Below are 25053 nucleotides of genomic sequence, written 5' to 3' on the forward strand. Positions count from 1 at the left end.
CTCTCTTCTGTTCCAGCCAAAGGCTCTGCTTCGAGCACTGGTCCAAACTGGGGGCTGACCCCGGGACGGGAGCAGGCACTGGGATGCTCTGCCAGCGTCCCTGGGGAGCGAAGGCACGGTCGGGCTCCCTGAGCCACAGCCCCCCACGTGGGCGCTCACCTAATGATCCGTTCATGTGATGGGGCTCCATGCCACCCATACCGCCCATGGGGCCGTCGGAGCCGGGGCCCATTGGGAACTGTGGAAGAAAAAGGCAACAAAACCAAAATCAGCCACAAAACCACCCCGCACGTCTGCCACAGTCCCGGCGGTTCCTGGGGACTGTCCTCTCCCCAGCCATCCCTCCGGAGCGGGGCGAGAGGAGGAACGCATCCACCCCTGAGGCTGTGGGGCACCTCTGGGGGCTCGTGGTCCCGTTTCACCTACAAAATTTGGCCAGATGGGTGCGGGCAGACCCAGACCCATGGCAGCACAGAGGGCTCCCTCCAACCAGCATTTAATGAGATTTAAGTCTGCCCGTATCCTGCAAAACGCAGCATCTCGCCGGGCATGCAGCTGCCACCACCTCGGCCGGAGCAGCAGGACCGCCGCTCTCTTAATAAGCATAAAAAATTAACAAAGTCACTGAAGAGTTAATCGCTTTTTTATGGTTTGTTTTATTTCTGTTTTGTAACAAATGGCTGAAATCAATTAAACTGCTTTACTCTCAACTGATGAAGTTAATTATGATTTGTTATGGTATCTGATATGTAAATTATTAGAAAGCAGACTTACATTCGATCGACTGCCTGCGGGCGGTACTGGATTAATCATTGTGTAGATGTTGTCACTTGAATTTGTTGAATCTGTGGAACAGTGAAGCCCAGTAAGTCGGGTGATTAATTCATTTCTTAATTAAAACAAACTCATGCCACTTGAACTCATTCTTTTGTATTTTATCACCTAAAATTCCCTCTAAGTACCACCATTTTCTGGCTAATTTGTATTTAATGAAGATCCACAAAGTTTTTAATCACAGAAATTCAACTGTGAAAAATAATTCAACTCCTGGCTGGGAAGCACGGGGAGGTAATTCCCCACCATGTAGCACTCCTCACCTCCCCAAGCTCCGCAGCATCCAAATCCATAGGGGGACACAGGAACATCCCCAAATGCCATCCCAAAGCCAAGCAGCCCATGCCGCTCGCTCCCCAGAAAGGCAAAAGCTACATAAATTGGTTATCGCCGGTTGGGCAGGCGTTGCCTGTGCTCGGTGGCACAGCCCCAGGTACGGGGGTCTCCTGGCAGGGGAAGGGGCAGGAGCCCGGGAGGACTGGCCCTGGAGAGGGGGGGGTCTCATACCTGCGGGACTGGGCATGATGGGTGTCCCTGGAGGACCGCCGCCGCCAGGCGGACCCTGCAGAGAGACAAAGCGGGGGTCAGCCGCACGAACACGAGCATCGCCCACCTCCCCACGTTTTCAAATGCCTCCCCCAGCTGGACCTTGCACCCCCAAACCCAGCCTAGCCCCCCGCCCCCCAGCACCGATTCCCCAAACCACATGAGCTCCCCGAGCCATAACATCCCCGCACCCCGACGACAGGACGGACAGATGCGGCAGGACTCACCACGTATGTACCAGGTGATGAAGAAGAGTATGGGATCTATAGAGAGATGAGAGCCAGGTTCAGCCACAGGGTGCACGGGGGCTCCTGCAGGCTGGACCCCAGCAGGGCACAGCCGAGACTCCCCGCTGCCCCCCCAGCCCAGCGAGGATGGGGGTCCCAGGGCCCACCAGCCCCCGCAGCTGCACCCCACCATAGGGAGAGCAGCGGGGAGCTTAGGGCTTAGGCTTTAGATGCAGCGCCTAAACAAGAGGCTGGGGAACCCCATCTTGTTAGCAGGATTCAGCTAACAGGGAACGGCCTCCTTTGTGGGACGGTGCCCGACCAGCCCCGCTCTTGCTTCAAGGACCGCGGGATACTCACTGAGTTAGCACTGCTGGGGTTCGGCCATGGTCTGCCAGCTCCTGGCCCCCTGGGGTCAAAATTAAACAGGAAAAAAAAACAAAACCCATTTTTATCCGTACAGTCCCGCAAAGCCCGAGCCAGTGGCCAAACATCCCCGGCATGGGGTTTGTCTTACATGTTAATTCCAGGCATGCCGGGACCTAAGGAGTTGGGTGGAGGTCTCATGCCACTGCCGTAGTTCTGCAACGATAACCAAGGGTCAGTCTACCGTAACAGGAGGGGAAGCCGGAGAAGACAAGAGAAGGGAAAAAAAACCCAACAAACAAACAAAATAAGAGGGTTAGTTTGCAAAAATGAGCTTTAAAAAATAATATTATATGATGATGAACATAGAGGCAATTAGCAATTGTGTTTATAAAAAGAACAGGCAGCTGAATATGGAAGGGAGCCAGGCTGAGCCCCAAAGTCACCCCCCTGGTCTCTGATGCCATGCTGGTGGAGGCCAAACAGCCCCCTCCCAGCTCCAGGAGACAAATCTGCTCACAGGCCCCAGGTGCCAACAACAGCCTTTTGGGGTTGTCTTTTTGTGCAGGAGAAAATGGGGGCAGGAGGAGAAAAGGCGGCAGCGCTTAGAAGGTTATTGCTGCAGCGTAAGGACGGGAAAAGGCTGCACGAGCTGCCCCTGAGACAGAGCATCCCCTGCTCCCAGGATGACGGCTGGAGTAGGGAAAACCAAGCCAGGCTTGTTTTCCTGTCGCTTCCCAGCTCTCTGCTACTCCCCCGGAATGGGTCTGCAGCCGCAGGGAGCAGACGAGGGCAGGCAGCCCCTTGGGGCTCCTCTCCTGGCTTATTCTACCCCGGCTTAGCCTCCAGCCGGGACCGAGAGCCTCAGATCTGCATCCCTCATCTCCTAAAACCAGCCCTAGTACAAAGCCAAGCCCAAGGCAGCGAAGGAAGAGGAATCCCCTGAATGCTGCGCTCCATTTGGTCTGCGCTTTGCTCCCTGTGCCCTCCGGGCAACGTGCAGTTGGATTTAGGTCGTGCTGCTGCTCCTCCCCTCCCACCTTCCCCCCGCGATGCATCTTTTTGGGCTGTATTAGAGAAAAAATTGCTAGGCAGGAGGGGGAATGGCTGGCCGCTTCCTATTTCGCAGCCCCTTGGAGCACTCCAAGCTGGATTTTAAGTGCAATACTTCAGTGCCGTCTATTTTTCCCTGGATTTATGGATGCACCGGAGCATGGTGCTCTGCTGAGGGCATCGCCAAAGCTTGTTTTGAAGAGGCAGAAAAGGGTTTTCCCCAAACAAATTACGGGCAAGTCCTTAATTGATCGAAATTCCAGCCATTTACACTGAATAGCAGCATCAAACCCCTTGTTTAAAAAAAAAAAAAAAAGCTCAGCGTTTTTAATTGGAGCTGAAAGGCTGGAAAATGAAGCCATCTGAAAGATGCTCAGGGAGGGTGGGGAGGGAACGCAGCTGTGCTGAGCGACCTGGATGCCGGGCTCTGGCAAGACACCGCCAAAACCCAGTGAGCTACAAACCCTCTTCATAGAGGCACCGGCAAATCTAATCCTGGCCTCTGCAGAGCTAAAACTGCGACTATTAAAGGGAAAAAGGCAGCGGCGATCAGCTGTAAGGGATGATTCATCATCAGTGTGTAATAAGTAGCTGTTGTCAGGATGCTGGGATGTCCTGGCTGGATGCTCTGCAGCCCTTTGGGATAATTTCAGGAGTATTTGGGAAGGTCCTGATGCAAAGCTTAAAGAAAAAAAAGTCCTGGCCACACAAGGTGTGAGGGGCTGCTGGGTTTGGTTTGGTATTTTTGGTGGTTGCCTGTGCTTGTTCCTGGATGGCTGCAGGGAGGCAGCGCCCTATGGGTGCCAGATTGGGAAGCCCAGCACTTCCCCAGGGGAAGGCTGCCTTTTAAAAAGCCTCTCCCTAATGTACGTACACAGGGAAAGGCAGAGTCAAAAATAAAGCTCTGAACATTTCACAACTCCTGCCGGCTCCCAGAGCCGCCGCCATCCCACGCAGCGCTGAACGCGCGCTTGTGGCTTCCAAGTTTTGCTGCGAGCTTTGCAAGTGGGAAGCGAGCAGCCTCCCCCAGGCAAACCGCCGCTCTCCTTGGCGCAGGCCACGCTAACAAATGCCATTTTTTTTGGGTGCAATCCTCCAGGAAAGGAGGATTTTAAGCAGAGCAGTGGTGCTATCAGAGGGCTTGTCTGTGAAACGATGCTCGTGCAGGTTTTTTATCCCCTGCCCTAGGATGGATCCGGCTGCCTGCAGAGACGGCCAGGCATCCCTGAGCAGCATCCTCAGGCTGGTGTTAAAAAGACATGACACAACTCCCTCTTTACACAATATTCACTTATCTCAACAGTCTCCGGGGAAAAAACAAAACAAAACTCCAGCGCACCCGCTCGTCTCTTGACAGACTCTGATCCTTGCGCTACAAACTCGACGTAGGCGACGATGCAGAGAGGATAAACCTCCAACCAAAATATGGTAATCTGGTTTTGAAGTCTCGTAGCAGGAACAAACAGGAGTGAGTCAACAACAAGCCACTCCATAAAGTGAATCAATGGAAAGACAGCATATATTAACCCAGATCTGCTTAATTTCAAGAGTTTACTCCCCTTTCCTGAAATAGAGAGCTGAAGGAGGCAGCAGGAAGGGCAGGTGGAGGGGAACCTCACAGAGGAAAGCCTTATTCCCCTGCTAAAGGGATCTTTGCCATTTCTTTTTATTATTTATTTTTAATGCAAGCCTCCTTTCCCCTTCCTGCTGTTAGGGTCGTAACTATTTCCCAGGCAGGCAGTGTAATGCACTCAAAGGCTGCTCCACCACAGTGCTAAGTGCCATCCCCTTTGACGGAAGGGCAGAAGGGAGGTTGCAATACCCTTAACGAGCTCTGAAGACCTCACTCATGTTAAAAGGAGGGATTTCCAGATGCAAGACTAATGTAAAACGCATTAACACTAATGGGGGGACAGAGTGTGGGAGGGGAACTCCCAGCCTTTTGAGCCCCAGGAGGTTGTTTCGATGGTGCACAGCATTTGCCGAGCCGTAAGATGCTCTTTGGCGCTGGGCTTACCTGCGGACCGGGACCCATGGGGCCCATCCCTCGTGGAGGATTCATCCTTTGCATGGGGCCGCCCATGTTAGGGTGCCCTATTGGGAGGAAAGCAGGGGCGTTACACGGCACAGCAGCCACTTCGGGTCCCAAATTAACAGCTAACGAGAAACATTAACGTTCAACCCTCCTCCGCCGGGTTTACCTTGCTGTCGTGTGGGATCCATCGAATTGGGCAGCAATGGCTGTGTACCGGGAACGGCGCCTGGGGGCTGTGAAAACAAGGGGAGGAAGATAAAAAAGAAAAATCATTGCTAAAATGCAGCCTACAGAAATAGATTTGGATTGAGGCTTTCGGGGGGCTCCTCAGTGTGCTCCCCGGGATGCACCACCCCTCCTGCCACAGCACGACCTGCAGCTGCCCAAGCATCCTGCATCCTGCTGCATCCCGCATCCTGGGCATCTTCCTACAGCCTCCAGGCACTTGCCTCGCCTCCCCTTTCCTCTTGCAAACACCCTCTAAAAACCAAACAAGGTGCCAGCGTTTCCTCCTCTCCCCGCAGCCTGCGCACCATCAGGCTGCCGTATTTTAGGGGAGGGGGGAAAAGCCTGGGCTGCACGGGGCAGAGGCATCAAAGCTGGCAGGGAAAGGAGACAGGCAGCGCGGCTCCCCTGTATTGACACAGCGCCAGGGCCAAACTGTACAGGTTGCAGCGATTCATCGGCTGCCGACGGGGAGATGCTCCATTTGCAGCAGACCAGCATTCAGACCTGTACCCACGGCAGGCAGGAGGGGAAGGCGGATGCTCCCCTCCCCAAACCCAGCTCTGCTCCGGCAACGTGGCTATTTAAAGTTCAAAGGCTGCTCCGAACAGATAAAGGGGGAGAAAAACGCAGATACCATCTGCCTGGGGAAAGCAAACTGTAAACAGTTTTGCTACAGCACTGCCTTTTATTTAAATACCAACACAGACAAGATCCCACTGCTGGAGCACAGCATAGGCACTGGGTGTGCACGGCCGCGCCGAGGCAGAATCTGCCCAGTCCCAATCTTTTTTGCAGCTTGGAAGCTGGCAGCAGGAGGAAGATAAACCAGGGGGGTTGTAGTGATGGATATTTACACTTCTGCTGCCTGACCCTCCTGCCTGCCTATTTATTCCTCTTGTCCCTCTGGATGCGACCATAACCTCGCCGAGCTCCGGGTAGGTACAAACCTGTGTCTTATATGTGGTGTTTGTGGGAAAAAGATTAAATCTTTCTAATTAACTTTACCCACTCCTGGATGCTCGACCCCCCTGCAAGAGCAGCCACCCCAAATTGGTCCCCTGCCTCTCCTGCCTGCCCCAGCTCCCCGTGCACACCTCCAGCCGTGCCGGGACCAGCCTGGGTACCACAGCAGGACGAGGGCCCGTTAAAACTGTCCCGGGAAAAGGTGCCACCAATTAATACCTCGCTAAACCAGCCACCGGTGCCCTGGGTGGGAGGCTATTCCAGCCCAGCTGGGCTTGGGGGTCCTACATCAGCCCCCCTTGAGTTTTTCTCAGCTACATCTCAGCTGTCTCACCATCGTTTTGCAAGTTCCAGTGATTCAAGTCTCAAATCCAGCAAGTGCAAACATGAAGCAAGCTGCCACATCCTATTTCCTGACTATTCTGCTCTTTCTGCTAATAAGAGCTATATAAAAATAATAGTTAGCCAAAAATCAAGCTCCCAAGATAATTTTTGCACAGTCACCTTTGCTACTCAAAGGAATTACAGGTTTCCTTTAATTTCCCTTTAATGAAAAGTGACCTCTGGTTTGGTCATTACCCTATGGATCTGCACGGCATCATTGGGAATGAGATGAATTCCTCAACCAAAGGTCATGCGTTCAGGCAACGCGTGGGGTGGAAGCTTCCGTCCGTAAGGCCAGAAACAAACTGCCCTTGTTTAAGCTGGGATAAGAGGATAAACCCAACCCCAAAAATTCAGCAGTGACCTGCCCCGCTTGACCCTGCCTCTGATCTAAGCGCTCAGTCAACCCAGCAGCAGGATTATCTCCATCACTTTAATTTTCTGCGATTGCAGGGAAAATCCACCCGGGCAGCGAGCCTGCGGCACGGCGTGGCCATGCTGGAAACACCACAAATAAAAAGCAGCACATGCCCCACCGCCGTTTACACCCTGGGTATGCCCGAACCTCAAGAAAAAATTAAAATAAAATGGTTATGTGACACTTGATGCTCCAGCACCAAGAAAACGGAGGATGCCCACGGGAGGCGATGCCTCCCATCCAAATCCAAGGAGCATCTGCAGGACACGTGGCCCTTGCCCCCCCTCCCCAAATAAAAGCCACCCCCAGGAAACCCACCGGTACGGAGCCCGGGAGCGCAGTACCTGATTGCCCATCCTGATGGGGGGCCGGGGACCTCCAGCGTAGCGCGGCGACATGAACGGCTGTGGGGACATAAAAGGGAGGTCAGGGCCGAGCTGCGAGGACGCAGCACGCTCCCCACGCACGCCGGTTAGACTGTACACACTGTTTTGGTTTTTTTTTTCTGGAGACATCCTTTTTTAAAAAGTTAAGTTTCAAAAGAAAAAAAAAAAGTGTCCGGAGTCCATTTTTTAAACATTTTCTCTGTAGATTTATTGTTTGAGAGCGTTTGACATCGGCAATACTAGGTGAGGCTGTTAAAATTAGTGCATGGGAAACCCTGAGTGTTAGATACTGTTCAAGTTTAAATATACAGAGATATATTAAAAAAAGTGGCAAATAAGCACATACAGACACGCACACACAAAAAAAACCCCAATGCTAAGTACTGAAAAAAAAGAAGAAAGGCTTAAAGTTACTTTTTTACAACTGCTGCTACTAACAGAAGCTTAAAAACCCACATCAAGTTAAATTTCTCAGGCTACCTTGGGAAGGTAAAACAGTCTGATACCCACGATTGACTTCTCAGTCCATTGACAACTGCACATCCAAAAAAAAAAAAGAAAAAAAAAAGGGAAAAAAACAGTATTTCGCTTCGGAGCTGGGGTGCCCAGGGGGATGCTCCCCGGGGGAGCGGGTACCCGCTGCCCAGCATGCTTAGAGGGGAAAAAAAAAAAGCAAATCGAGCGCACGTCCCGGTTCACAGCCCTACCCATCGCTAGTGTCTTTACCTGACTGTGGGGTCCCATCATGCTGTTAGGATTGTGGGGTGGAGGCTGTGCGTGTGGCGAGGGCTGTGACCCAGGCGGTCCCTGTGAGGTCAGACAGTAGAAGGAGGTTATAGATTAGCACATGAAAGCGCAGAAAGAGCTAAAAAAAGGATTGACGGGTGGACCTGTTTCGTCGGGGAGTCAGTTCTCCCGTTTTTAAATTTTTTTTTCTTTTTTTCCTCTTTTTAATTGAGTTTTTATTCATTTGTAGCTGAACAATGAATAATGATATATGCAAAAAAAAAAAAAAAATTAAAAATCAGAACATCTGTCAAAATACAGCAGCCACATTGACGGTAAACGGTCCGGTAGTTCAACCAAGTCTGCAATGATAAACACACAGGGAAACATCTTGCAAGGGCGTGCAACAAAGAAGAAAAAATACGCAGGAGAGGACCAGAGAGGTTGGGGGAAATACAAAAAACACCCCCAAACCAAAAAAAAGTGTCATTTTTTCCTCTCTTATCCCAAAGGTTGGAAACACCTCTGGGGTTTGGTTTTTTTTTTTGACCGTGGTTCACTGGAGGTGCTGGAGCAAGCGCAGAGGACGAGGAGCACGTCCCAGCTTGCGCCTGGGCAGCGTTTGGCCGGCACAACCGGGGCTGTATCGCCAGCCTGTAGGGATGCAACATCCTTCCTCGAGGTGGATTCCCTAAGGATGCGAGAAAAATGGCTTGCGAGCAAAGAAAGGATGTCTAGGGGAAAAAAGGAGAGATTAGTTGGTGCAGGTTTAAGGCTGCAATGCAGCAGCCGCTGACATTTTGGGCTTGAACGCCCACTTTTTTTTTTTTTTTAAATTTCCCCTAAAAGTACGAAATGAAAATTTGCTTGGAAAAACCACGAGCTCGGTGCAAGAATATACCGGTGCGTGTTAATGTAAGGAAAAAAAAAAAAAGTATCTTTTGAGTCAAAGGAGGTGTAAAGAAAGCAAACGAGCTTTGTCAGTAGGTGATGGGAAGCGACGGCAGGCTCCAGGACCGGCGCCGGAGCAGATGTTCTCTACCTGCCTCGTTACTAATTTCAACAAGTGTTCGCCTTCTAGCTGCTGCCAGCAATGGCATGGTTTGTTACCATGAGCAATTTTCTTAATTAACAGACATTAATTAGCCATTTAGCAATTTTGCAAGCATTTGTTTAGCAGCTTTCCTAAACATGAATACCACTGTGATAATGGTACTGATTAGAGGGTCCCCTAATTAACAGTACAGGGAAGGAAAATTGAAATCACATAAATTAAAAAGGGAGGGGAAGTTAATGAAGGCAGGACATATTTGCACCTGCAAATCTTTTGTACGGCGGAAACTTGAGTGCAATGTAAATAAAGTAAGAGGGTGGGTTTTTTTTCCTCTTTTTTTTTATTTGAACAGTTCGGCAGAGAGATGGAGCCAAGCAGATTTAAACCAACAGCCTCCTGCCAGCCTCCCCGCTCCAGCCGCTGCGCCCGGGGAAGTGAAGTCCCACCGTTTACACCACCATTTATTCTCCAGGAGCCAAAGGCAACCAGCCCCTGCCCCTCCTGCCCGGTGAACCTTGGCTGGAAGAGGTCACAGCACCTCAGGACAACCCTCCCGGTGCCAACGCAACTGCCTTCTCCATCCACATCCCACCACAGTGGAGAAGACAAACCTCTGTGGTCCAACTGTAGCATCAACCACCTCTAGCAGAAGTCATCTCCATGCATGAAACTTGACTTATTTTTTGCTTCTGAAGTTTGCGAATGCAAACCGCACCAGGGGCAGCAGCCACCTCCCATCACCGGTTCACAGAGGACAGCACCCCTCAACGAGGTCTGGCCACCATCAAAGCCCTTCCTACACGTCACAGCTGCAGGATTTGGGGTAGGGAAGATTGGCAAAGGTGAACGAGCAATGAAACCAAGTGGAAAGGACAAACCAGGACTCGCAGAGGCCAACCCTCAAGTCCCGTCAACGCAAAAGTCAACAGGTCCTCCACAATGCCTGCCTTGCTGCGCCGCAAGGAAGAGGTCGTTATCCAGGTACTGACTGGACAGGCACGCAGACCCCATCCTGAAGTTATTAAACCCCTGACGTCCTCCTTCTCATATCCCCGGTGTGTGAGGGTGTGGGGTTACCAGGTATCGAATGCACGGGGGACATGTCCACCTACACGCACCCCGGCTGGGCCCAGAGGTGAGGCTTTGGGGCTGCATTTAAAGTCTTCAGAGCAAGCAGCATTTGGTTATTGTAGAAAAAGCATCTATAAAGGACAGGGCGGCATCTTCACTGCAGAAAAATCCCCCGCGGCAATTGGATCTGGAGAGCATCAGTTGTTTGTGCTGCTGAAATGCATCCTCTGGAGTGTGGACCTGCCCCGCTGCCCCAAGGCTGCTCCCCGGGATTCTCCAGGCTCAGCGCCGCGCTTTGCCGGTCAGCGAGCAGCATCCTTGCCATCGCGTTATCCCACGTGGTACCGCTCCTGGCAGAGACTTCTGGACAATGTGACTGCAGATGCCCAGCTCGTGCAAACGTCTCAGCAGGCAGGGAGGAGCTGAAAGGGGCTTTCTTCTATTTTTCTTCATTCTTTTCTTCTTTTTCACAACAGCAACAAGCAGCAGCATCGAAATGCTCGCTCCAGGCTGCAACCGCCGCAGCCCCCTCCCGCGCCCCTGCGGCACGGCCGCGCTGCTCTGTCAGAAACGCAGGCCCTCTGGATATTGTTATCTCCGTAAATATTTTCAGATGTTTCAGGGCTGGGACCTGCGTTTGGCCGGGAACGCCTGCCGGATCGGTTGCTTTTTCGCACGGGTTTCCCTCACTGCAGAGGAAGCAGCAGATGATCCCGATGGATCACGGTGGTTAAGACAAGTGTTTTGCAGAGATGACATGTGGGCTCCAACCAACAGAACAACACTGTTTTCTTAAAAAATGTGTATTTAGCAGTTATTAACTAGTGCTGTTACAAGAGGAGGCTGAACGCATGCACAGTCCTGCTTCCTCTGCACCACCTCCCTCCAGATCCCAAATGCCCAAGCGCTCCATCCCCTCATCAGAGTTCCATCCAACACGCTGTGCCGGGCGAGCAGGACCTGCTCTGCAGTTAATTCACTCTCATCTCAAGACCAGCACTCTCCCCAACCGGAGAAATCCCATCATCTCTCTAGTTCTCTTTTTTTTTTTTCATTTTTTTTTTTTTTTCCAAACTGGATGCCTTGCATGGGGGGTAACTCTTCACCTTCCTGTAGCTGCCTCAAAAAAAACCCCAACAAACAACCCCAAACAGCTAAAATGGCATTAGAAGAAACTGTTTCCAACAGCTCTTGTTGCCCCAACCTCCTCTCTGCTTCATTTCCCCCCCCCTCTACACTATGGGGACTTTAAAAGCCCAACCTTCAGTCATCGTATGACTGAAGTTTGCTGCTGCTGCTGCTTTCTAAGGGGAGTTTCCAAGCGATCAGGTTATTTCCACTCCGTCTTTCACAAGCTCGACTCCTCAAACTTCTTGTAAAATATTAAAGATGGAAAATGGCATGAGCGATCATAGCTCTGTGTGTGTCAATTTATGTTTCCAGCATAATTCACCACAAATGGATCACGTTTTATGGGCTACATACTTTCAGCTAATGGGGGAGTTTTTCTATTTAAAAACATTTTCAAGCACCTCTGGGGGTGGCAGAACAATGCAGGATGGTACGAGAAGGCAAAGCATCGCTGCCACAAGATACCGACAATTTAGAGTTAGCAATAGGAAGGCATCTTGTGTTTTAAAATACCTGCCCCTGCCTACTGGTTTTGACATTAGAAAATACTAAAATAAATTAGATGGATATTAATTAAAGACCTGCCTGGGTTTATTGGATAGGATCTTTATTCCTACCAAAGGAGAAGGAAGTTTTGGAAGTTGTCAACAACAAAAAAAAGATATCCCTGAAGGAGCCTTTAGGAGAGATGCTCCAGGTGCCCTCGGAGAGGAGGACCACGGCCGCCTTCCAGCACGTGGTGCCGGGTGAGGACTCAGCCGCACCTTCCCGAGAGAGGGCAAGGCAAGGCAAGGCAGGGCAAGGCAGGGCAAGGCAAGGCGAGGCGAGGCGAGGCGAGGCAGGGCAAGGCGGGCCAAGTTCCTCCGCAGACGGCGGAAGGCAGCCGTGGGCAGGAGCTCTGCCTCGCCTGCAGCTGGGGCTCCCAACTGCAGAAGCCTGGTTTTAAGGAATATGTTAAACACAAGCTCTTCAGGAAACAAACCCGTGTCAGCTGGAGCCAAGAACAGTCACCTCCATCTGGCTGGAGCACCCAAGAGAAAGTTGACTGCAAATCCCACCATATGCTCCAGACACTCGGTACAAAAGCCTCGGGCATCCTACTAAACTTCCAGAAAAAAAACTTTCTCCAATGCTTGCTTTTCCTTTCCTCCAGCTCGTAAGCCACCTTCCTTCAAACCCTGCCTGGTGCAAGGCTGACACCGAGCTCTGCCCCAGGATTTCGGGAGGGACAGCCTGGTTTGCGGCTCTTGTGCCACCTTGCCGGAGCTGGTTGACCACAGCTGGTGGCACCCGCGGAGCGGTGCCAAATCCCACTGAGACGTCAGGACAGCTGAGCAGGGGGAAAATGGTGGTAACCAAGGAGGGAGCAGGACAATATGGACCCCTTCCTATTGCCCCTGACTTTACCATCCTCACCCCTGTGGGCAACCTTGCCCAAAGAGATGCACCCCAGGATGCAGGGAGGAGAGGCGGGGAGGGCAGGGGGTGTTGGGGGGAGCCCCCCGGGCTCTGGGGCCCCCCGTCCTCCCCGGCTCCTGAGGTCTCTCTGCATTAGGGGGCAGTGTGGGAACACCGAGCAGCCAGTGCTTTGTTTTGGTGCATCTCGGCACCGAGCCGCTGATGCATAGCTAACGCAGCCGCCGACATTGATTTATGGTCAACTTTCCATTTCATCAGCGTGCAGGGTACGGGGCGGTGCGGGGAGTTCGCACTGGGGAGAGGAGGCACGGCCGCGGCGGGGGGCTGCTGACTGGGTCCCCCCCTGTTTATTTAGTGGTAGGAAGGTGTGGTATTAATTGCTTTCAATTTTTAATTTTCCTTTCTACTTTTCCCTGGCATCCCCCTGTCCCTCCTTTGAGGGATATGCACCCCGGCATCAATCCAGCTTTCAAAACAAAAGCAGGAACGCCTCCGATGACCTTTGCGAGGATGAGCAGTGGGTTTGTTTGCTCATCTCAAAGGGACAAAGAGAGAGATTTAAATAAAAGCATCTACCCACACCAGCAGTCAACCCGGCCACCTTTTGTCTGGAGCGCAGCCCAATGCCGTGCGCCGGCTGGCACCATGCAATGCCCTGGCAACCCAAGGGCGTCCAGGGCCTCTCTTTTCCCATCGTTTTGGGAAGGTTTTGGGACACTCTGCAGGCTGCATTTCCCTTGGCCCCCAGCCCAAAGGTCACTGCTGGGCCCCAGTGCAGGGAAGAGACTCTCCCTGTCAGACGGCAGCTGTGGATGGGCACTGCAGCCTGGGCTCCTCCTCTCTTCTCCCCTTCTCCTGGCACAGGGAAGGCACTGGCTGGGGCACCACAAGGAACCTCACCCACTCCCGCGGCTGGCACGCCAAGAGTCAGGGAGAAGTCCTTTGCATCTCCTGTGACCTTTTTGGTTTTGCCCTCTTAAGTTCAGCACTTTAATTTCCTACAGAGACAAGAAATTACCCCGAGCTGCGACCGGCTTGCCGCCAAGCCATGAGCCCACCTCTGCAAGAGCTGGTCTCCAGCACCTCCTGAGCTGGAACAAGCACCAGCACCCGCAATAAATCAGACGGGCTTTCATGAGGGCGATGTTCAGATTGTGTTAAAAGGTGGGATTTTTCCTTTCCCCTCCTCCCCTCCATCCCCAGGGCTGGGAGGAGAAACCAGATGTTGGAGGGCTTTCAGAAAAGGCAGGCTCTTGAGATGTCACATGCGAGCCATATGCATCGGCACCCGTCCTCTCTTCCCTCCGGCAGCTCTGGGGATGGGCAGCATCCCCACACACAATACCTGCACTGGTGCCATTACTTCTGCTGGGTTTTCAGGACCCCCTCACCAAAGGTCCCAAGAAAGCAGAGCTGCTTTTGAGCCCCCCTTCCCCAGTGGCTCCTGGTCCAGCCACACAAGAGGTAGGGAGCTGGGATGGGTTGTTTGCTCCTGAATTGGAGAGCAAAAATGCTATGGGAAGGCAGAAAGGAAAGCAGGGGGGACAGCTTGTAGGCTGTCAATGGGAAGAGTCAAGACGGGAGCATGCACAGCACGTCTGGGGAGATGCGACTCCTCTTCCCCACCTTCCCCTCTTGGGAAAAGCCAACCCATACTCTTGAAGTCTTGCCCTAACTTCATGCCAGTTTTGCAGCCCTCGCAGCTCTGCGTGAAGCAGGAGCCCCAAAGGACAGTCAGCTTTGCCGCGGGGCGAGATCAGGACTTTTGGAGACACATTTGCTGGAAGCAGCAGCTTGGCACTCGAATTGCTGGCAGCAGCTATGACCTGCGAGATAGCATCTCTGCTGTTGGCTTCACCCCGTGCCACTGAGCGCTGCTACAAGATTTGCCTGTTTTAGGGTTCCTGATCAATATCGGATATTCTTACTTTGTCAGAAGCGTGTTCAGGAAATGGGATCTCTCTAAAAAAAAAAGACAGGACCCTCCTTCCCCCTTCCCATACACATGCAAACGGCAATATCGGGCTCGGATATCGCCACAATAAATCACAAGCGCCTTATCGAGTCCGCCTGTCTACTGCCCGAGAAGTTCTCTCATACACAAATCACAAGCCCAGATTACAAAAAAGCAGCTTGCCAAAACAAATATTCCTTTCAACTCTTATCCCGTTTGTTACACGAACAAGTGTTTCTTCCTCAAGAAGGAAGATTTTAATGCACTGAGAGCTTACACTGCTGCAAACCAGTACGGCTCATGCCATGCAAAGAAATTCCAGAGAAACCCCAAAAAACCCCCACGGTTCAAGTTTTGAAAACTCCTTTTCTGTGTGCTTGTCAAGATCCTTTCCATCAGCGTCACTCCAAACATACATTACCCCCTCCTTGGTCAGAGCTAGGCATGGGAGAAGGAAGGAGCGAGGGGACTCTGGGGACTTTGCTAGGTATTTGCTTACAAGGTGCCTCCACGGCATTCGGGGACTTGGCTGGAGCCGGCTCCTGCCTGCAGCTTCAGCCAGCATTTGTTAATGCTTTCAGTGATTGCATTTGGAAAAAATCAAGCGGTTAACCAGAGTGTGTGGGGGAAAAGTTTCAGGAATCAAAATCCAGAATGTTTTCAATTATGCACGTCTGTTAGGACCAGAGAACAAATACAATCCCAACCCAAACACAAACCATCAGCTTTGGAAAAAAACATTGGTTGTAAATACACAGTAACCTCTTCGAGCAAGAAAAGACATTTGCTTTAAGGCCACAAAAAATAGAAAGCAAACGTGGAAGGACAGCAGAACACGAGTTATTCCTAGACAGGTCAGCTATGCGGGCATGCTGCTTCCCTAGCATCCCTTTGGAAAAAAACACAGGCACGACAGCACTGACACCCAGAGCGTAAGCAAACACGTGCACAGTGTGGAGGTGAGCATCAGGAGGAGCGGCAGCCTACCTGGAAGAAACCGGGCGGGATGGGGCCCCCGGGCATCCCGTCGTTTGGGGGAATGTTTCCAAGCACGGGACTTGGGGCGGCAGCTGCGCTCTGCGGGGAACAAAACCAGGACAAACACGTTGGGTTTGAGTTGGAGTTAAGAAAAAAACACATTAAAAAAGCCGTCTCCCCTGCCAAACCACATTGAGTCAATTAGTGTGTTACCTCCAGAGCCCCGAGCATCGCTCCCCATGCTCTGAGCATCTTCCCCCTATGGGGGAACAAGCAGAGGATGCTCGGAGCTGGAGGGGCACCGGCCTCTGCAATTCACGCGCGGAGAAGACGGCTGCACAAAAACCGGGGATAATTCTGGGGCTTATTTATTCATTTACCCAGGCATTTAGTCTCGTTAATCCACTGAGGAGCCTCATCCAACGCATCACTTCAGGCAGAAGCTGTTTTGAGGCTTTTTAAATGCTTTTCTTACCCCACCTCCCCCTGTGCACTTGCTGGTTCGGTTCTGTCCTCTGAAAAGGATGCCTCCCTGACCTCACCAGCACGTCAAGGTTTTATTATGAATTTCCAAATTCATTGCACCCGATCTGTGGCTCATGCTCCCTGCTCACACCTCCCCAGAATGAGCCACCTGAGCAGCTCCAGCCCTGAAAAGGAGGGACGGGGGTGGACACAGGGTACCCGGACACCCCGCTTGCTCCTGCTCAGCATCTCTATTTGTATTTACTTTCTCACTGCGCTGCGGAGCTGGCAGCGCTGGGAAAGCACCAGTGTGATGGGAGGCTCCTACCCAGCAGGAAAATGGTAAGAAAAAGATCCTTCCCTAAAGACCACTGCTGGCAACACATCCCTGCTGGGTTAGGAGCGGCACCTGTGCCACTGAAGCGCACTCTCGTTTACCCATCACCAAATGAACCCCCATTCCCAGGGCAGTTACAAGGGAGCCTCAGTGATATTAATTGGGTTTGGATCACTGAACTACTCCCTCCACAAATTTTTACGATGGACTTACCCACCTAAAACCACATACCAGGGCCGAGGAAAATTGTCCACCATGAAAAAATTGGTAGAAGAATTTTCCACCAAGAAAACCCCACAGGCAGATGGGGTACATGTGAGCCTGCTCAGGCTTGGTTTTACCCCAAAGCTCGGAGCACCCCAACCCCACCAAACCCTGCATCCCGACAGCAGCCGAGCCAGCCCCAGCCCCCAACTGCATCTGATGCAGCGACAACTGCAAGATATGAGCAGGGTGGGGAAGCCGGCGTGTCAGGACTTGGGTAGCCCGGAAAATTAAGGATTTTTATCAAGGACTAAGGCTTGCCAAGGTGGGATCCCAATGTCTGGTTGGGAATCTCGCTATACTGGACCAGAAAGCCTTGCAGAGGCAGGATAGCATCAGGCTAACTGCTGCCTTGTGCCTTCCCGGGGGCCATCCCTTGTGCCCCCTCCATCACGCTCTCCGGCAGGAGCTGGCGTGCAGGATGCGGGATGAAGGCCAGGACCGCACCAGTCCAGTGGTTGCTTTTCCCACCCCAGCATCTCAGAGCTGCAAGCGCCAGAGACGACAGCGCAGGCTGATTCCCCCAAAAGACACCCCCTTCGTGAAATAACCGGTGTACCCCTGAGGCTATGGGGTCCTGTGCCCCCAGGCACAGCCCATGCCATGCTCCCGCCGTTCCCCTGAACAAGGCATCTCGAGCAGCTTTCCTCACATCAACAGCAAAGGCCAGATCTGAGTGTTTTTACAGTTAATAAAAAAAAGTCCTGGCAGGAAAAATAAGCCTGCCCGTTCCAGGCTCTTTTTATACATCAGACGGCAGCAAAAATAGACGGGAGAGGGAGTGAACCCAGTTCTTCCCCTCCCTCCATCCCCCCAAGTGGGTCAGCTATAAAAGTAAAACCAAATCTTAATCCAAGGCCATGAACATATTGCAGTTTCTCTGCAAAGCAGATGACGGTTCTTAATGCAAAAATATATAAGACCAAGCCCCAAACTGCAGCGAGCCCATTTGGAATTTCCTTTATTAAACCCTCTATCATGCAAAATGCTTCTCTCCCAAGGCGGCGAGCGCTGCAATAAAGCTGCCAAGGTGGTATTTTATGGTTTCAAGAGATTTCCAGCACACCATAATCCTTTGCTGGGGGAATCTCCCAAAGCAAAACAGATCCCAAAGTGGTGGGGAGTGAGGATGGGATCCAGAGGGAATGTACGATGCCCTCCTCCTTCCCTCTGCAACAGTGAGCGGAGGGAGGAGGGCAAGGCAGCCAAAGAAAATCTTGAAGCGAAATGCCCGTTTTTCCACAAAACCACAGAGTATTTTTCTGCGCTAAACACCCCGAAACCTCACCTATGCCTTCACAGCATAAACGGGGATTTAAAGTTCCTCGCACATGTGGCGCTTGGCAGAACTCGGTAATTAAAAACCCACAAGTGCCCTGAGCATATTGCAGGATGGGAGCCAAATTGGTCAGCCCTTGATGAATGATTTACAAGGCTGTGAAGTGACATTTTATTTCTTTTTTATTCCCCTCCCCATCACTGCTGCTAAGGTAAACACTGAGGCACCTTTAGCCCTGCCGAAGCGATGGGAACGCAGCCGCAGCTGGAGCACCTCTGCAAAACCCTGGGGATGTGCCAGAAAAGGAAGAAAAAGGGGAAAAAAAGACAGCGGGAACACATTTCCCAAACCCCAAGAGTGAGCACCCAAACCCCAAGGGCTTTCCAGCACCAATTTCCAGAAAACCAGGAATTTTTGCCCTCCCAGCTCCCCCCACCCAGCTTAATTTCACCATTTTGGTTAAGAAATTCTTTTTAGGGACTTCAGAGATTTTGGCTGGAGTTTGCCTGCCAAGCCTGTTTCACCAGGCGAATATCTAAGCGCCCCCAAGCCCCCCCGGCGCATGTACGGGCAAGGCAGAGATGCCGAAGCAGCAGGCAGGAGACGGGCAGTGCCAGTGTGGTGCAGGAGCACGAAGCCCGCTGTGCCACCGCATCCAAGCTGGTGCTAAACCGAAAACATGTCCAGCCACACGAAGGGCCCTGTCGGCATGCAATGCCCTAAATTTCCTTCCACCAAAGCATGCTGGGGACCGCTGCTGGAGATGAGCAAGGACAGCTCTGGCACAGCCAGCATGCTGGCTCGTTTGCCTTCTTTTAGATGGTAAATTTGCTCCATGCTGGAAACAAAATGCAGTTCCTGGGGCACGCATATATAGATATATATATACACACACATACATATATAATTTTTTTTTCCCCGTGTTGGATTTTTCCCCTTTTTTGGTGGAAACAAGCAGAGCGATGGCAATCTGGATTGCCGTGTTTCACTTCCAAACCGAAGCTCTCAGTTAACACACCGGCTCGGTACGCCAGCAGATGCCGTCTAAGCCTTTAAATCGCACACTAATTGCACTAATTGAGCTAACAGTCTCTGTTTCGTCTCCCTACCCTGAGTCAACCAGCGTCTTCTGGTACTGCTGTAGAGATCCAAGCTGTTGACTGTAGTGTTATTTTGTCAGCCATTAAACGATTCATCAGAGTCATTAATTGATTTATTACCGCTGCCTGCGAGTATAGCTTTGCAAATAAAGAAGGATGGAGGTCAGGAGGCAATGAAAATCGGACAAAACAGCACAGCCAGGAGCTGGGCACTTGAATTATCGGTAGGAGCCCGCTTGCACAGGATCACTGGCATCAGGTTATAGGGGAAAAAATGGGGAAAAAAAGAAAAAGAAAAGATGTGCCATTTGGCTGCGCTGCCAAACCAGTTAGGTTTTTCAGCTAAAATCTATGTAGGATGTAAAAGGGCTATTAAAACCATCTTGTTTTCTTAGCCTAATCCTTAGGAAGAAACCAGGTTATTCCGCTGTATTAATTGCGTTTAAGAGCGGCAGGAAAGAGGCACTGGCGCGGCTGCACTGAGCAGCTCCCCGGCCCCCGGAGCAGCCCGAGCTGCCCTGCGAGCGTTTCGGTGTCACCCGAGTTTGCTTTCCCAGGCCGGCTGAGCCGGGAACACAACTCACCCCCGCTCGTCCCACAGCCCTGGGGGGAGCTGCCAACTGGTGCTTTTATTTATTTACTTTCTTTAATGCAGAGTTTAAGTCTTTGCTCGGCGTGAAGGTTTGGTGAGGGCAGGGTGTGGTGAGTGGTTTCCTGTCCCCCGCCCTGTGGCAGACTTGACCGGAGAGGAGCTTTGAGGCACCACCGAGGCCGAGAGGGTTTTGGGGGCTCAATTTAGAAATCAGAGCAGCCAGTGCAGAGCTGGCAGGCTGAAATCACCACCAGCGACAGCATGCCACTGCCCCCAGACCCCAGCCCTAGTGTAGCCCAGTAATCATAGAATCATTAAGGTTGGAGAAGACCTCTAAGACCATTGAGTCCAACCGTCAACCCAACACCACCATGCCCACTAAACCATGTCCCTAAGCGCCTCATCTACCCGTCTTTTAAATACTTCCAGGGATGGTGACTCCACCACTTCCCTGGGCAGCCTGTTCCAATGTTTAACTACTCTTTCAGTAAAGACATTTTTCCTGATATCCAATCTAAACCTCCCCTGGCGCAACTTGAGGCCATTTCCTCTCGTCCTTTCGCCAGTTACTTGGGAGAAGAGACCAACACCCACCTCGCTACAGCCTCCTTTCAGGTAGTTGTAGGGGGCGATGAGGTCTCCCCTCAGCCTCCTTTTCTCCAGGCTAAACAACCCCAGCCCCCTCAGCCGCTCCTCATAAGACTTGTTCTCCAGACCCCTCACCAGCCTCGTTGCCCTTCTCTGGACACGCTCCAACACCTCAATGTCTTTCTTGTAGTGAGGGGCCCAAAACTGAACACAGTATTTGAGGTGTGGCCTCACCAGTGCTGCGTACAGGGGGACGATCATTTCCCTGCTCCTGCTGGCCACACTATTTCTGATACAGGCCAGGATGCCATTGGCCTTCTTGGCCACCTGGGCACACTGCTGGCTCATACTGAGCCGGCTGTCAACCAATACCTCCAGGTCCTTTTCCGACAGGCAAGGCAGCATAATAAAAGGCAGCACCCAACAAGGGAAGGTTTGGGAAACTGGGGAGTTTTCTGGATGTGCTGTCTGCACGGCAGCCCTTGGGATGCTGCAGTGGGATTCTTTCCCCTCATCCCCATCACTGGACAAGCCTGAGCTGCCTCCAAGAGCATCTCGAAGGTGGGCTAAGGTGCTACACTCTGATGCATCCCCTCCTGCAAGGCTCCCAGCGTCACGGTGAGATGATACCCTGTGGGGTGGCAGGGCATCAGCCAAGCCCCAGCTTGCCACCCATGCAAACCTGCCATGCTTTGCCAACACAAGCGATGGTTTCTATTAACTGTGAAAAACAGGTTCCCATCGATGGTATTTACTCTGCTGTTAAATGCAAGCTGGTGTCCCCACTGCATGCTCAGGGCAAGCAGCTTCGGGTCGCACAGGCAGCTGCACAGCTCACCCCAGCATCCTGCAGCTGGCTTTCACCAAACACTTTTTTTAAATAAAAATAACCTCCAAACAGTGGTGCAAGGCGCTGGCAGGTAGCAGAGAGGATGCTCCCTTCGTGGGAAGCACCACCAGCCCCGGCTGGTCTGCCAGCCTCAGCCTCCATCAACCCGGCAGCGAGATGGGGAGAACAAAAATATCTTCATGGCACAGACCTAAAACCAAACTAAGGATGGCCAGACACCTGCTTTTTGGCTCAAGATGTTTTTGCCCTCGCTCTCCTCTCCAGAAGAGCGGACTGGAGGATTTTGGCTGCATCTCACACCTCGCAGCCACAGCGGGAGCAGCGCAAGGCACTCGAGGGCAGCTGCCTCTGGTGCGAGCGTGCGGGGATGCTCGGGACATGTTGGTGATCTGGTATCTATCTGCCTCCTTTGTTTTTATTTTTTTGCCTAGAGCCCAGGCTTTGGAGCCTAAGGAAGAAATCAGCGTGCAGGTCAGGACTTAAGCAGGCTGCGTAAAAAGGTAATATGGAATTTAATTGGACTCCAGTTAAGCCATTTCATCTCGTTAAAGCTGCCTTCATCTTATATAGCCAGGTTTTAAATTTAATAATAGAACCCTCCCACACCTCGCAGTAACCCGATTAACACCAGGGAGGACAGCACGCCGACTGCTTCCTCCGGACCAAGCCGTCAGATGCTCTCCTGCATCAGTCCCCTCCGTGGGTTGGTGCCAGCCATCTGTATTGCATCAATGTGCATGAAAATAAATAAAACACCAGCCTGCTGCAGCTGATGCGAGTGCGATCGCCAGCCCACGTGCCGGTGGTGGGCACCCACTGTGGCACCCACTTCAAAAACACGGTGCTTGCAGAGCCTCTCGGGTGGGCTCAGGGTGTTTTTGGGGCATGCTGTGCTCCCCAGCCGGGGTATGCCAGAGACCGTCCTGCTTCCTCCGGTGCAAGCCACTTGGCTGGGTGCTCCAGGAGACAAAACAAACCAGTTTTGGTTTATTTTAGGGTAAGAGAAGGTAAAAGGAGTCTGGGATGAAGCTTTGTGTATTGGCAAGAGGAAGATATGAAAAAAAACAGATTAAATGGGCTTGTAGCAGTATTACCATGCATACGACCCAAACGCCATCACCACGCTCCTGTGGGACACTAAGCTGTGCATACAAGTTCAGCTTAATTATACTTCTATGATAGCACAAGCTTTTGGTGTTTATTTTAAATACATCACCTGTGAGCCACCTGGCACGGGAAGCCCCGGCACACAAAGTGCCAGCGTACACCCTGGCTGGGAACAGCCATACTCGGCCACTTTTTTCCCCTCCTTTAAAAAGAAAGAAACAACCCCTAGCCCTGTATTTTCCCTGAACTTAAAAAAAAAAAAGCACAACAGTTGAATGGTGTTTCAAGTTAATACGGGGCTTCCCCCCCCACCTTGTAAAGGATAATCTAAGACAGCAGCTCCAGCCATGAAACAATAGGATTTTAATCTCTTAAGTCGGTGTCCCCCTTATCCCCGGGAAGGAAACCCCTCCAGTCATTTACAAGTTTGTAAATAAGGCTCTTGGTAGCATCTCGTGGACATCTGCTCCGCCAGCCCGACAGCGTTCCTGCTAACATTTACAAACATCCTTACGCAAACACCCAGTGCTCTCTGCTGAGCTGGCTTTCTCTAAATATATCCCAAGGAAATAACTTGGCAGGGCTGCAAAAATTTCACAGCAACCAAATTAAAGGGAGGGGGGGAAAAAGGGAAGGCATAAGCATGGGAGGTGTAAAACAGACTAAATGCAATTAGGCTTGGTTTTGCATGCGTGTGTGTACGGAAAGGTTTACAAAGGGAAACTTCTGGGAAGTTAAGCCAGGCTTGCTGGTAGTGCTTCCCCTGACTTAGGAAGGGCTTTGCAGGAGACTGCTCTAGTGCTTCACGCCGCACGGTTGGGTGCACGGATGCACCCTATCCCTGGTATTTAGGGATGCTTTGCCATGGGCATCCCTGAGTCCCCCCTGTCCCCAGCTTGGAGCAAAGGTGAAGCCGGGGTCCCAGCTCAGCGCCAGCAGTGGGAGAGCTGCTGGCATCTTCCCCAGCACAAGACCCACGTCCAGCCCACACCTTAAAACCAGTGTACAAACCCTCCCCACTGCCAAACAGCTCAAATGGATCTCGTGCAATTAGCAGCCTGGAAAATGCTGTAAATACACAGGTATTAATTACTATCAATTCTCCTCTAATAATTCTAGCAACAGACAGGCCAGGCTCTTTTCCAGCAATCAATACCATCCATTTCAGGGTCCACCTGCCAAAAAAGTTATATAAAATAATTATATAAATTTTCATTAGATAATGCAATTGCTTAGGACTATTAATCTACTGCTCATCTATCAGCATGGGTGCTCGGCTCTACCGAGGTCCGCCCGGCCACTGCTGCCATGCAGCTTCTCGCACCAACAACCTGTATTTTCTCCTGCACTGGACACTTCGCGGTTCCATCTGGATTTGCTCCTGATGTACCTACACAAGCTTTATGCAAAGCTTACAGATTAATTTCAGATTTTTAAAAATTATCATGATTTTTAAAACCAAAAGGGAAATAGCCCCAGCAAGCAAAGCCACCGGGAGAGGTGATTCGATGGAGTTTTCTGCAAAGTTGTGATGGTTAAAGCAGATGGGTGTTTACTCGCCCTGATGCCCCTCACTTCGCACCGCTGCCGTCGGGGTGTAATTACATTAGGTTGCGTGGCTGAATGCTTGTCGGTACCTGCACTGGCTCGCCTTCCATCCCTGCCTTGAGCACTGCAGGTGAAATCAAGTCTTTTCCTTTACCAGTCTTTGAAAAGCCCAGATTAAAGAAAAATACTGCCTCCCCCTCAAAAAAATAGTAATAATTTGGCGATGAGGTGCAAAGGAGGCTGTTGGCGTTGGCAGCCCGACTTCTGCTTCCCAGCGCCCGTACAAATCACCACTCCTCTGCCTTCTGCCTTCTTCCAGACTGAAATTGCCAAGCGAATTTTGGAAGGGGTTATAAGAAAAGCTAGATTTAAATTGGTAATCTAATTTAAAAGAGAAAAAAAATATAATCTGCAGCTTTAGAAAAACGCTGTGCCGTTGCACCACGTGCATTTGAAAAAACATAGTTTTAACTTGTCCAAAGGATCTACTTAACAACTAATGAGGATATTGACGATCTCGTTGGCTAGCCGGCACACTGCAAAATGCCCTGAAGGCATCCAGCGCCCAACAGCGATTTCCCCATTAAAGATGGGCGCAGATTAGAATTTTTTTTTTTTTTTTTTGCTCACCTTGTGTTTCAGCTAGCCGATCTCATCGGTTGCTGTTTGCAATCAAAAATAACACAAGATAAGCTGCGAGTTTGGATGGGGAGAGAGCGATGCCCGGTACCTAACCTTCATCTGGATCCAGGGAAGGGGGTGAGACACCCCTCCCCGGGCCTGCCTTTGCAGTGCAGCAGGAAACACCATGATCTCCCCTGAAAAATATCCATTTCCATTGTTCAGGCAGTGGGATGCTGCGGGATGCTGCAGGATGGAGCACTGACACCCCAGCACAGCATCCGGCGCTTCCCCCCCTCCCAGTCCAGCCGGAGAAGACTGGGACCCAGCTATGCCCCGCAGGAAAACATCCCCGTTTTCTCCACCATCTCCCGCCGCAGGGGAAGGATTGAAAGTACATCGGAACATGATATGGAATTCAAAGCAACCTTGTAAAATGATCTGAAATAACAAAGATTAGTTTAAGAAGAATTACAGAGTTCTATATTTACTAGATATAGTTAACTGCACAATATAAGATGGAAACAAA

General features: G+C 51.4%; 1 protein-coding gene across 1 annotated transcript in view; it reads right to left on the reverse strand.

Moving 5' to 3' along the window:
* SSBP3 (single stranded DNA binding protein 3) overlaps positions 1-25053 on the reverse strand; it is a 60877-nt gene that overhangs the window by 1854 nt on the left and 33970 nt on the right. The window contains exons 3-13 of the mRNA XM_009319838.1: positions 15783-15872; positions 8167-8247; positions 7399-7458; positions 5228-5294; positions 5044-5120; positions 2125-2189; positions 1968-2016; positions 1608-1643; positions 1342-1396; positions 775-845; positions 160-238 (exon numbers count right to left, since the gene is read on the reverse strand). Of these exons, the coding sequence (XP_009318113.1) occupies positions 160-238; positions 775-845; positions 1342-1396; positions 1608-1643; positions 1968-2016; positions 2125-2189; positions 5044-5120; positions 5228-5294; positions 7399-7458; positions 8167-8247; positions 15783-15872 (730 nt within the window). The remainder of the gene's footprint in view (positions 1-159; positions 239-774; positions 846-1341; positions 1397-1607; positions 1644-1967; positions 2017-2124; positions 2190-5043; positions 5121-5227; positions 5295-7398; positions 7459-8166; positions 8248-15782; positions 15873-25053) is intronic.

Source organism: Pygoscelis adeliae, unplaced genomic scaffold (assembly GCF_000699105.1).
Source record: "Pygoscelis adeliae isolate BGI_AS28 unplaced genomic scaffold, ASM69910v1 Scaffold181, whole genome shotgun sequence".
NCBI classification, from domain to species: Eukaryota; Metazoa; Chordata; class Aves; order Sphenisciformes; family Spheniscidae; genus Pygoscelis; species Pygoscelis adeliae.